The sequence below is a fragment of the Sinohyriopsis cumingii genome, chromosome 11 (genome assembly GCF_028554795.1).
Source record: "Sinohyriopsis cumingii isolate HCF-2022 chromosome 11, ASM2855479v2, whole genome shotgun sequence".
In the NCBI taxonomy this organism is placed as follows: Eukaryota; Metazoa; Mollusca; class Bivalvia; order Unionida; family Unionidae; genus Sinohyriopsis; species Sinohyriopsis cumingii.
Window position 1 is genome coordinate 17,069,246 of NC_142971.1, and position 14,320 is coordinate 17,083,565.

The 14,320-nt window shown below is 34.6% G+C and overlaps 1 protein-coding gene across 2 annotated transcripts in view; it reads right to left on the minus strand.

Annotated features, from left to right (window-relative positions):
- Nucleotides 1–14,320, minus strand: part of LOC149787668 (synaptonemal complex protein 3-like) — a 114,335-nt gene that overhangs the window by 68,521 nt on the left and 31,494 nt on the right. For both annotated transcript variants that reach the window (XM_089975623.1, XM_089975624.1), the window contains exon 4: nucleotides 13,156–13,273. In XM_089975623.1, the coding sequence (XP_089831749.1) occupies nucleotides 13,156–13,273 (118 nt within the window). The remainder of the gene's footprint in view (nucleotides 1–13,155; nucleotides 13,274–14,320) is intronic.

Here is a 14,320-nt window from a genome sequence, read left to right on the forward strand (position 1 = left end):
ATCAAGATTGAAAATCTGTGACATGGCTCATGTAATTCGGATTTGCAGAATTAAGAAAATACATTTTGAGGAAATGCAGGATGTAAAACTGTAAGTATATTTTATTTTGCCATTCTTATCACCAGCTAAAGAAGACAGTATATGACTTGTCACTTGTATGTTATTTGTAAGGACCTTATCTTGCGTCTGTTATATAATGTAGCTAGCCTAAATCCGTAACATTGTATTAACGCGGAATGTGCCAAAGCAGCTGGTATGTGGCAGTCCACGAAAGTTCATTCAAAAACAAATTTAAACAACCACAACGTAAAGAGCCTCTTATGCGAGTGACATGATTTCTGTACAGATCAAAAGTGCTGCCATCTGTTTGTTTACAAAAGAAAGTAGTTCCTTTATGCATGTGAATGCTATATGTGTATTGTCGCGTGAGTTCAGTACTGGGTGATACTGAAAGATTCTGACAATGTAAAGTTAATGGGGAAAAATTGAGCATATAATAATATTTATTATTATTTTTTTAAACGTCTGGATGATGCCCAATCTGTCATTTTAAGAATTCAACCTATATGCAGTAAATGTCAGTGTTGAATGATATGAATGGCCTTCAAATACTGGTCATCAATTCCCAACATTCATAGCACCACTTAACTACATATCCACTTGAATGAACAGAAAGAAACACAATCAACTGCTTAAATTTCCTAAGTCTCAGAAGTCTGCTGAGATAATATAAAGTATGTGTGCAAGGAAAGGTCTTTCCTCTTAAAAAGGAAGTATTTTCAAACAATAGCTTTCCCCTTGCCTGCAACTTTTTTGTAAGTTGGAACATAAACTGAATACCAGTGCTTGATACAATAATATTATGAATATTCATATAAATTATTGTGTGTGCTCTTGCTATTGCAGAGAGATTTTTATGACAGCACATTAAACTAAGCATTCTATAGTAGAAACCAATTACTAAAAACGTAACCACATGTCTAACATCCCAGGTAAAAGCATATTATGCTTGATGAAGATTCATTATGACAATACCTCTCATTGAGCTTGGAATTAAGTTAGAGTCTGAACACCTCTTCTGACCTAATTATTACAGTTTTCATCCAATGAACAAAAATTGCATTATTCACCATGAATTACAAGTCAACTAAAGTATGTGTGTTACAACTGCTTCTTAAGACAAATTATAAAGACTGTCCCCCCCCACCAACCCATTCTCTCCTGAACACCAAAATCATCCAGCTACACCATGTAAAGCAATACTGCAATTTTGTTCCTTTCCCTCTGGAGAAGCAGTCAAATCATTTGCTTTTGCAGAAAGCCGTATACTTTGGAAGTTTGTCCCATTATAACATCTAGCTGCAAATTATCCTTCTGAAATGTGGGAGTATAAGTTGGTCCTTGTGTCAAAAGAATCTGGCTGGAATCAACAATACAAGCCATCATGTAGGAAACCCAGACTAAAATGTCTAATATGAGATTATCTTAAGAGTTTTAACAGCTTTGTCACTCATGATCTTTAATACCCATATTTTTCTCTACTAAGCAGAGAGGGGTTAACTATGGACAATTTAGCTGCTGGAAAAACTCATCTCAAAATAAATGCTCCTAGTTCTGGATTTGAAGGAGTAAATTGATAAATTTTAAAATTCAGAAACATACTCCACTATTCAACATCCTCTCGGGAGATTTTGAAAAAATTATATTCTAAAAATCAGTACACGCATTATCTACTCATGGTAAACTGATGGCTGAAATGTATAGGCACCAGTGACAACTACAGATTAGATATATAAAGATCATTTCACTGAATATGAGAATGCACATGTACAGCCTTGTTAGAATGCCAATATGTTTATTCTGCACCAAATAACAGAAATGCTGCAAGGCAGGAAAGATGACAAGCCATTCTAACCTTATTTTTTAAACGTGTTTCTCTCCTTCTGATCAATACTTTGGTTTTTCCTTATTGTATCAGACAGGTTAATATGTGCATCAAAACCCTAGTGCTATTAAAGACCAATAAATGTCTCTCTTCCTTTAAAGCTTGTTCAATGATATCATCTAGTAAACCAATAAAAGATGCTGTCTAATAGACAGATCTGTTTTGATAGACATGATAGCCAATGTGTGCGTGTCCATATCTATATATTTACATGTGTGTGTGTGTATATATATATATATATATATATATATATATATAAAATAAAAATAAATGTTTTAATCTGCAAGGGAAGTCTGTGAATTATATTGTACTGACCGTGACTGAGATATCCAATGAGATAATTCTCTAAGACAGAATAAAGTAAGACTTCTTCTACTTAACCATATATCCCAGATATAAAGTTTTCCAGCATAAAATGTGTAGTTTATTTAGTATAAATTGGGGGATATGATCATGCTCATGATGTCTTCAGGGTAGTAGGAGCAACATATAACCTGTTGTATGAACCATAAGCAGTGGTTTCAAAATTTTTGTAATGACCATTTGTGCACTGGAAACCCCATGGTTAAAGAAGCAAATTCATAAAGTATTACAGTATCATGTTCCACTTACATTTTTCATATATTACATACATTTTAAAAAATGTTCAGTTTGGAACAGTGAAATGTGCATCTCTTAGATCAATGGATGTGATAAAAGTCATTATTATATGCTCATTTTTTTGTTGTTAACTTTACATTGTCAGAATTGTGCAGTATTACCCGATACTGAACCCGCGCGCCAATACACATACAGCATTCACGTGCATAAATGAACTTTCTATTGTAAACAAACAATGGACGCAGATGCCAGCACTTTCAATTTGTAAACAAACCATGTACACTCGCGTAAGAGGCGCTTTATGTTGTGCTTGATTAAATTTGTTTCTGAATGAACTAAAACAGATGTTTTGTGGACTGCCACATACCAGCTGCTCTGGCACATTCCACGTTGATACAGTGTTTCAGACTTAGGCTAGCTACAGTATACAACAGATGCAAGAACAGGTCCTTACAAATAACATACAAGTGACAAGCCACAGACTGTCTTCTTTAGCTGGTGATAAGAATGGCAAAAAAAATATACTTACAGTTAGTCTTACATCCTGAATTTCTCCAATGTGTACTTTCTTAGTTCTGCAAATCTGAATTACATGAGCCATGTCATAGGTTCTCAATCTTGATTACACATTTCAAAATTGTACTGTGATTTCGACTATATTCCAAGTGCAATTACATCCTCCTTACTGCACTCAAAATGAAATAAGCATTAAATTCCATAGCGTCTTTTTGATAATTGCAATTGAAAGACTTCATATTTTCCCCACATTATGATTTCAAACATTCAATGACAGAAACAGAAACACATCTGCAGATGTCAACACACTTCTCCCTAGCTTCTTTAATCCCATGTATTTTATGTAGAATTGTCACATATAAATCCAGTCCATAATCACGAAATTTCATAGAATCGAAAAAAATACCACAATCTATGCATTCCAGATCAAATGGAAAAGTTGTTGCAATACACATTCATTCACAATATGACTCCAAATTTCAATTTTAACTAGACATGCCATTTTCTTTCAAAAGTTATGTCGAGTGTGCGACTTAGTTCAAATTTATCTGGGCGGAGTTATGTGCGCAGTAATAATGTTGTTGTTGTGTAATGACGACTATGTGCTTGTGTATTTAGTTTGGAATATGGCATACATTCATTTACGTTGTTTATTGGAGTGTATTTTGTTTATATAATTAAGCGTTAAGTTTTCCCATACAAATGCAGTAATCTGTAATTATAGTGTAATTATTTCAAGACCAACTGAAACACCATCTTGCTTAAAAATGTTCATGAGTCATAATATTCACTCAAAGGCTTTTGATTTATGACCAGACTGAATTTCCCATTAGGTTATCATAATATGAATGGTCTGAAATAACGTCTCCTCTATAAACTAAATAAGGTACTATAGATCCTTTCCCTAATATTTTAACTACCGTATTTACCGCATATGTTGGGACATGATAAAATAATTTTTTTTTTCCTGTCCCAGAACTTATGGTGAAACATTTTTTCACTTTGGTCATATGTCCCAAGACTTAAGAAATGAAATAAAATTGTATTGCATTTGTGCTCCCCCCCCCCCACTGAACGTTGCAATAAAATAGATAAATAAAACATTGAATTGATAATAAAAAGAAAGAAACTAACCTTGTGTTATCATTTATTCCTTTTTTCAACATGAGCATTTAAGAATAAAATATTTCCATGAAATCCGTAAGCATAGGATTCCATACTGTAGCGTGTATCAATTATGTCCGATACCACACACCACGTTGTTCACGTGAACATTGAGAAGCAATTGTGTGTGGTTGTGCTCCAAAGTTTGAACATGTTATCCGACTGAAAACTGGAGCCAACAAAATCGCAAACAAGAGGGAAATAGTCAACCGTTATCTTGAAGATGCCATTCACGCATGACACGGTGTTGGGTGCAAAATAATCAAGATTGAATTATATCCAGGTCTACTGTATGACAGTATGTCGCAAATAAAAATGATCATTTGAAAACACATTCACTTAAGTGTAATTGACAATCTTTTCACCAGCTTGGGTTACAAAATTATCCTTACTATTTACCCACAGACGTCAATGATACTTTGTATTAATTGTAACCACAGATGCCAAACACATCGAACATAGGAGCCCTTTTGGTGAATAAACACGACTGGCAGCAATCAGTTAACTCCTTCTTTGAACCTACCAACAGGACATCAAAGACAAAAGGTGATTTTTATTACAAAGCAAGCCTATCTCAGAAGCCGACTTTGGTTAATTTTTTTTTTTTTTGGTAAAGGATATCAATACAAAGGTTATTTTATTGCAAAGCAAGCCGACATCGGAAGCTGACTGGATTTTGTAAAGTGAGCCGATTTTTTATATATATTTTTTTTTGTTTAATATACAAAGACGGCCGAGATATGGAAGCAAACTTGGGTTCCTTTTCAATTATATTCACGGGAATTTTGAAAAAAATTGAAACAATGGAACAAAATTTGACGCAATATAGTGCTTTGTGCACAGATGTCAATGAATTCGCAAACGAGAGGGAAATAATCAACCGATATATTGAAGACAACTGCCATTCACCCATGGCATGGTATTAGGTTCAAAATAGCCATGAATAATTTTTATCCAGGTCTACTGTATGACAGTATCTCGCAAAAAAAAAAATCATTATTTAAAAACACATTCACTTGAGTGCAAGTGAAAATCTTTTCGCTGGCGCGGGTTACAAAAGTATCATTACTATTTATCCGCAGACATCAGTGCATCTTTGTAATAATTACTATAAAAAATGCCAAGCACACAGAAGCCCTGGTGGTAAATAAACACAGCTGGCAGCCAACAGTAAACTTCTTCTTTGAACTTACCGACAGGACATCAAAGACAAAGGTTATTTTTATCACAAAGCAAGCCGACGTCGGAAGCCGATTTGGACTCGGAAGCCGAATTTTTTTTAAAGGATATCAATACAAAGATTATTTTATTGCAAAGCAAACTGACCTCAGAAGCCGACTTGGATTCTTTTACGTGTGCCGATTTTTTATATTTTAGCTTCGAATAAACAAAGACGGCCGAGATATGGAAGCTAACTTGGGTTTCTTTTCACCAGTATTCACGACATTTTTTAAAATAAAGTGAAACAATGGAACAGTTTTTAAAGTTTACAATATAATGCTTCGTGCACGAACATCGATGACCCAGCATCATCCAGAAGATTTGGAGCAAAATAAAATCACGTGATTAATAGATCATTTCGCCGACAATATGATCATTAACATGGATAAAACTCTAGTGTACTCTGATCACATTCCTGGATGGACTGACCATAATATGGGCGTCAAAAGTGTGAGAATTAGCAAGACTAGTGCAGATTTGAAAACATCTGACTTTTGTCCTTGCAGTTTCTGCTTCAGGTGGTGTGTTGTCTCTAACATTTTTTCACGGTATGAGAAAGCTAAACATATATTCATGTACCAAAAGAATAGATCGTACGTGTGCAGGAGAAGGGTTGTGTTGATGAGATGCTGCTGCAGTGGATTTAAGAGTTTTATCTCAAGTATACAGTTTTATATTTTTTAAAATAAAATTTAAGTTGGAGTGCAATTTCCGACATGTAATTTTCGAATGATTTAAATGGTGTCCCACAACTTACAACTTGAAAAAAACGATGTGTCCCAGAACATACAGTGCACAAAAAAATTACTTTCAAAATTAATTTATGGTGTCCCAACAAATACGGTGTCCCAACAAATACGGTAAATACGGTACTTTGATTTGTACCAGAATCTTTGTTCATCTGAAATTGTTAAATATTTTGGTATTCTGCTTTGATTTCAAATTTTGTCCAGTTCAATTTTGTAAATCTCCGAATATTCTGCCATGCCAAGAGATATATTTAGCCATGCATGAATTTACCTATTTGTTTTTCTGTATTCTGAGCCACCTGTGGTTTTTTTCATCAATGTGGCCATATTATCTGGGGTTGTTTTATGAGTAGTCTGTTGAACCCTCTGCAACTGTAGTGCCTGCTGAGACCAATGCCAGTAAAACTAAATGCATATTCATCTCATCAGAGACAAAGTCCAGTATTATATTTATTTCTTGAGTCATCATAGCAAACAAAATAAGATAGGGGTGTACTAACTGCACAGACCTGACCACCCAGAACTTATTCCATTGAGATTAAAACCTCTGTGCTTTTGCAAAAAAATAAAGTTTGACTATGGGTATAATTATAGCTCTAATCAACTGAACAATATATATCCTAAGGTTGCAGTACTGTTGTTAATCAGCTAAGCCAAAAACTCTACCCGAAAAAACTGTTCAGAACTTAGGACCTTTTGATATAAAAAAACAGCACTTTTAGCACATTATTTTGATTGTATCATTTCGAGGAAATTAGAGTTAAGTACTTGTGAAATTTAAACCAATCCACTGCATCATCAATTATGATCAGTGTCATTTGCAGAAACTTTTCCACTACAATTTGCATCTATTTGCATCAAATGGGTTTCATTCAGAATTCCAGCTTGATCTATACTTGAGACAGCTACAAGAGGATGCTGGATTTTGGCAAAATACTACCAGGCCCAGCAATTAATGTTTCGATCCCCATGGTCAAATCCTGACTTAAAGTCCTGCGACATACTTTACATGTCACAAGTACTACTATATGCAAAAGCATGCTTATCACATGTACATTTAATAGATATACATTAGTTTTTCAAACCCACATTTTTCGTTTTCCCAAACGTAAACTAATCATTACTTCAAAAACTGATATTTTAGATAGAGTAGTTACTATTACATTGGTCCATTATCTCTTTTGGGTTAATATAATAATCTTAAAGTTTAAATGTCAGTGGAGATCTGTCTATCATAAAGTGCTTACAGTGAAGGGCTAATGCCAAGAAACACACTCAGGTGGGTCTTCAATTCCATGATGCCTACTGTTTACTAAATGAGAACTTTTGTATTACCAGCTTTAAATTCCGTGCATGATATTTTAAAATCAGATGGTTGCAGAGATAGGCCTATTTTAGCAGCATGATCTCCTATTTTATGACCTTTAACTCATTCGGCCCTGGAGATTTTTGTAGATTTGCCTGAAATGCAAGTAGGAAAGACATTTTGGGGGCTATTTCCTATCCTTTTCTTATGGAGACCACTCTTTATTCCAAATGCCCACCTTATCCTAGTTTTTGCAAAGGTTCACCTGTCTGTGTGCAGTTCAGACCGGCCTGCCTTAAATCTGAGGCCAAAAGGTCTAAGATCCAGATATAAAATCGGATTCTGACCACGAGCAAATTTTAACTGTGAAAAAAAACGGGTAAAAAAAATTAGGTCTTTCCCTCTGTATTTTGTAGTGCAACTAGAATGTCCAGATTATTTAGTATCATTGTAGAGCTATATCTGTCTGCTTTTTTGTAATACCACCCACTCTGGTGTATCTTAAATGACCTTGATGCTGCAGAGCTCGGAAGTAGGGTACAGCCTCATCACACCTACAGGCACAATTGGGGCTGAATGAGTTAATACTGGCATTACTTTGTAACCAGTATTATCCTATATTGTGAGAGGTACACAATGATATGTTTGACGAAAATATTGGTATTTAAATCTGTGATGGGCTTTCCAACTTTCTATTGTTTTGAGCTATTTCAGGGCAATTCTATTTCCCTGATTTCTTCCGAAAATATTGATGCACCATCCCACAAGCAAACCTTTGTAGTCTGATTTTCACTAATGAAAGCTGCAGCTGCTTTACCATCATCCTTTGAGCCATCTGTATTATATTGGCAGAGATGTTCCTTATAAGAGTTATGAAAAATGGAAGGATTTGTCTATGATCTTTTCCCTCTGTGCAGTATAAAGGTGCATGTACTTTAGGTTGTTTAATAAGCCAGGGAGGTGCTACAGACACAAACAACTTTTGGAGTTTGAAAGATCAATTTTTGTATTGTCAAAGCTGGAAGATATTCTAATGCAAAAGGCAAGTATGGCATTTGGTTTATTTTGGTATAATGTTTTGCATTTGGGTTAGGAAGTAGATACAAATGCAGGATTCAAAGGGTTGGATATTAATTTGTTACAGATGTTTCTCTATGTGATAGCAGCTGCTCATCTGCATAAGCCAGAAGGTTCTCACATGGGGATGTCCTAAATGACTCCATTGCAAGTTGTATTGCCTGTTGGTGAATTGGGTCAAGCATCTTTAAATATGACTTTCTGGCTGAACCATGAACAACACAACTACAGTCCAGTTTGGATCTAATAAAGGTTATATACAGGTTAAGAATGACTTTTCTATCAGCACTCCAGTCAGTGTGATGTGTGATGTGATTTGGACTTTTAACGTAGCTTTAACAATATTTCAGTCATATCACTATGATGTCTGCAGTGTGGCAGTTTATAGTGATGTCCAGCACCAAGGCATCATGCCATAGACAAGTAGCATGATGCCCCACCCAGTCACACTATCCTGACACCAGGCCGACCAGTCCTAACACTAACCTCTTAATGCTGAGCACCAAGCGAGGCAGCTGTTAGTACCATTTTTGTAAGTCTTTGGTATGACTCGGCCGGGGATTGATCTCCAGTCAGTGTATGCTAATACTTTGACTATATCAAGAGCTTTTAAGCACTTAGCTTCCAATTTCTTAACTTGTGGAATGAAGGTGAGCTGTTGAAGACTATAATTAAAAACTTTTCATTTCATCCAGGGTGAATTTAGGGTCATCATGTCATCTTCATAGCTGAGAGAAATGCATGCATACTGTTTTTGATTTTGAGAATTTGAAATCATTGACAGTGGCCTAATTTTGAATCTTGTTCATATTCTGTTACAACTGACTTTCAATATATGCATGTGTATTCAACATATAGGGAGCAATCCAAACCAGGAGCAAAACACCTCGTAATGCTATTAATTTTGTTGTTAAAAAAAGTAACACATGAATTACTGGCCTGGGGTAAATGGATCTCTTGCTTGTAAGTATCAGAAAGTTTGATATAAAAGTGAGTAGATAGCCTATTAGACCTGGTTCATTCATTACCCTATACCTCGAAGTTGTATCTTAGGCCTTTACCAATGGAAGAAAACAGCTACTATATGTTCTTTCCTGATAAAAGCAAATGAATGTTTCAAGTCTAACCAGATCAGTGATGGTACTAAGGCCATATTGGAAGCCAGTTAAGAAAGGAGATATTAAATTGTTAGTCGACATACCAAACAAGCCTGGGTTCGGTCAATGTGGGTATGTGAGAAAGCTTGAAAGTAGCTTCTCGTGGGTCAGTGGTTCTTTCCCGGGTTTTTCCTCCACCATTAATACTGGCCACCATGTATAGCCTATCTTGTGCTGAAAAATGGCACTAAACCCTACAACAACAACAACAGCAACCAAACAAGCCGTGTACTGATAATCTGCTCCATCATTTTACGGGCACAGCTCAAGTTAATGGGATGGTAGTTGATTGGATCTGTGCTCTCCTTACCAGGTTTGGGAATAGGTATTACCATAACCTCTTTCCAAGGTTTTGGTATGTTATCTGTGGTCCATAAATTGTTGAAAATTTACCAAAAAAAAGCTATTAATGATGCTTTGGGTAGTTGTTTCAGAAACTGGTAATGTATTTAGTCAGACCTGGCAGATGTATCATGGGCCTTATTCAACACTTCCATAAGTTCCAAAAGTGAAAACGATGATTATAAATTTCAGAATTATTTGATGTAAATTTTAATTGTATTTTTCTTTTTGACTTTTCAGCCTTTAAACATCTGTTAAAATAATTAGATGATGGTGATGAATTTATAGAAAAACTGTTAGGAAGTACATCTGCTATGTCACGTTTGGAGCACAAGTTTTTATTATTTAATTTTAGATGCTGGAAGAATTGTTTCCCTTAGCATTTATTCTGCAGATCTTGTCTCATACTTTACTTCTCTATGTGACCTCATTCAAAAATCTGCTAAATAATTAGATGATGAATTTTTGGCAAAGCTATCAGTAAGTACATCTGCCATGTCATGTTTGGAGTTGGAGGTTTTACACTTTAAGTTTACATGTCAGAAACAGTTGTTTACTTTTGCACTTATTTTGCAGATCAACAACTTAATGGATAAGGAAAATACAACTTAAATGAAAACTTTTACTGCATCAAAGCCATTATATATACAACACAACACAAATATTAATACATATACAGGTTGTCAGGTATTACATAAAAATGGAAGCAATATACTTTCTATTAAATACAAATTGTAAACAATACTGAATTTCTGAACTGGAAGAGAGGCATTGAAGTGTAAAAATATTTGAATTCACCTTATTTTTGTGTACTGCAAACATCTCAGATTTCCAACATTGCCCCATGATTATCAATTTTCTTTTATGTTGCACTTTTAACTCCCACTCTGTATGAATCAAATATTCAGTAAAAAGATTGACTTTTAAGAGTATATATGGTAGTTTTTCCATGCTGTTCTCTTACATTCTTTAATGATACAGCAAGATTTAGCCCAGAATATGAGGTACCTACTTAAATTTTTGGGCATTGAACCATTGTTAAATTTTCTCATTGCTTCTCAGTGCTGTCCAATGGCTTCTTTACATTCTTTAGTGAACCATGTTTTGAGGTTCCTTTTAGAGTTGAGAATTTATGAATGGATTCTTCTGCAATCTAGAGTAAAACATGTATTTGTGGAATAGGATCACCGACATATTAAAAGGTATCTGTTAAGTCTAGATTTGTAAAGTGTTTCAAATATGTCCCAGACAGTTTTCTTTCAATTCCAGTGTGGAATTGACTCATTAATGATAGAGTTAATGTTCTTAACAGAGATTGGGAAGGTCATCAGCAACCTTCCAATCACAATCCAAAATCAGAGGAGATAAAAATTATCAGCAATGCATGTACGCCTCTCCCTCAATAACTTGTACACAACAGGGTCCAAAAACACAGACCACAAAATAAATGCGGGTGTGCCTTACAGAAGGACCTTCAGAAAAATAAGGGATGCCATACCTGCTGGACATAGAGAAACAGTGAGGGGTGGACAAATGGGCTGAATACTCATTTCAAAATCATGTTGGGAATAAATGTCAATAAAGTGCTTTTTCAAACAAGATTTTTTCATTTTTCTGTATAAATTAACTTTAATTTCATGATGCCCAACCTCTGAATGATTGTTAACATTATTCCATTTGGTTTCAACAACCTTCATATGCATGTGACAACACTGTATATTATGTCACTGCTTTTCAATGTTGTTTAGCATGGTTCCCTTCTCCGCATGCTCCCTGCACTGCACTTCAATGGGAGCATAAGAAGCAAGAAACAGACCAATTGATGATCCAATTCACAACCAAACAAGGTTTCTTTTTTCTCTCAAAAACTAGGGACATTTATTTCAAGAAACAATGCTCAACATCAAAACACAATTTTTTTTATTGTTCTATTAGAAAAATACTGATGCTTTGATTTCATTGCAAGTAATAGTGAAACTTCTTCTCGTCCTTATAGAAATCTGTGTGCCAATTCAGGAATTTTAAGTTAACTAAAAACTCTGAAACTCGCTTCTCCACAATGAACTATATCTGTGAAATGGAGCATTTTATTTCACCTAGTATTAATTTTGTTTGGTTGCCTTGCTATCTTTGATCTCATTTGTGAATGAGTAAGCTAATTTTACACAGCTTAACTATATTACATACACAGTAAAATTTATAAGTGCTTGATTGATCAGCTGAAATGAGTTGGCCTGACAATGACAATGCAGGTAGGACTTGCATGCCTTTTAACTTTCTTTTACTCTATGCCCTTTATTTGATAAAAAAGATGTAATTAATGTGATAATACAGTGTCAGCTTTTAATTCAGTGCTCAATACAACAAGTACATCCACAAATCAGGTATCGAAAGACAGTCAGCACACATAATTAGGTTCTCATAAAAAATGCTTGTGAACTTAGCTGTTACAGCAGACTGACACATTTCATGCTTGAATAGAAGAAGGCACATTGCATTTATGATGATTTCACATAAACTGGACTAAAATATAGAACTAAAACAAATTTCACTTCATAAAATCTTATTATTTAATTGGTATTTATTTCAGTGCTGCCTCAATTTGTGTTAGTGACTTTTTCATTGATCAAAATTTTGTTCAGTCACAAACAAGAGCAATATATCAATATTTCAGTTATCAATTTTGTTCACAATTTTATTCACATTCAACAAATAGGGGTAAATTTGTTTTTGTATTTTGTATTATCTAGTAAAAGAAATTATATCCATGCCTGACCTCGCATTATAAGCAGGTTTGCAATTTATCAGGGCACAAGTGACCGAGGGAGTGGTATATATGGACCGGTTTCCTGAATGTGTACATGTCAGTGATTTGGTGTTATACAGACACAAATCATGTCTGGAAGGAGCTCCTCCTACGTCCGTGTCAACATTTTGAGATTTTAGGGCACTGATAGGGTAAACTGAACATAGTCCTTTAAAGAACACAGTAATGACTTCTATATATTCAAGTGGGAAATTATAAACAAAAAGGCATATCTCTCTATGAAATTCAATATAATTGTAAATCAGGGTTACCGTTCACTTTGTTGCTGTTTGAAGATGTCATCTACTTTCTTATTGCTTGATTTCAGGGAGTTTTGAGTCAACTGTTCTAGCCTCTTTCTCTTGCTGCATAGAGTCTTTGTTATGTCAGCTGAAAGTCAAAGTGTTTTATTTGAAAACTGATAGCAGTATAATCAATTACTAAAAAATTAAGGGCACTCTACTAGCCAGAATCTATACTTTAAACAGGTATAAGAACTACCAGAATTTCATATTTAAAAAACTTTTCAGGACAAGGACAGAGTTTAGTGACCTATTTCAAGGCTATACCAATTTCAATTTACCAGGGAAAACCCCATGTAAAAAAAAAAAGTCATTTATAGGCAATGAAATCATTATACTGCAATTAAGAAACAAAAGATAAGCTACCTCCTTGGAAAATCCCCATTGTTTTTATTTGATCCCAATCCCCTACTTGAAATGTGACCCATGGCTCACAACCTGAAGTCAACTACATGTATTTTCCTACTATGACTGTAATGCATATTTCTGTAAATCTGACTTGTGATGTCACCCTTCCTGGGAGTCTGGAATAATACCACTCTTAATCATTGTTATCATATGAAAAATAATGTAGCTACTAAAACTTTGTGAACTCCTTAAACATAAATTTAAATTAAACAGCCTGCTATCATTCACAAACAGATCATGATTGGCATTGCTGCCTATGAATGTATAAATATATGCTTCATAATAAATGATAGAAAATTCATATCATAGCCTCTACTTGAGCTCATTTAGAGATCAAGACTTTGGTCTGACAATAAGACATAATGAAAATACAAATAAAAGATCCATCAGAATATCATTGGTCTTTCTTAAAACCAAATACATGTAGCCACAGATGTAATTTTGTGTGTGTAAATACTACTTTTCACTCATGGCACAGTATGATGGCAAACGGAGAAAAAGTGATGATAAAGCACAGGGGTGAAAGGTGGGAAAAACCATAATAATGAAGCTAAAAAAGAAGTAATTCTGACTATATTTCTGCATGAAAATTGTAAATGAACAGTCAAAAATTCTGATTCTTTGATATGATATATACATGCATCAAATCATTATTACATACATTTCTCTTTGTAAATTTTGAGAGAAAAAAAATGTGCTTCCTTTATCTCAACACAATTTTTCAATT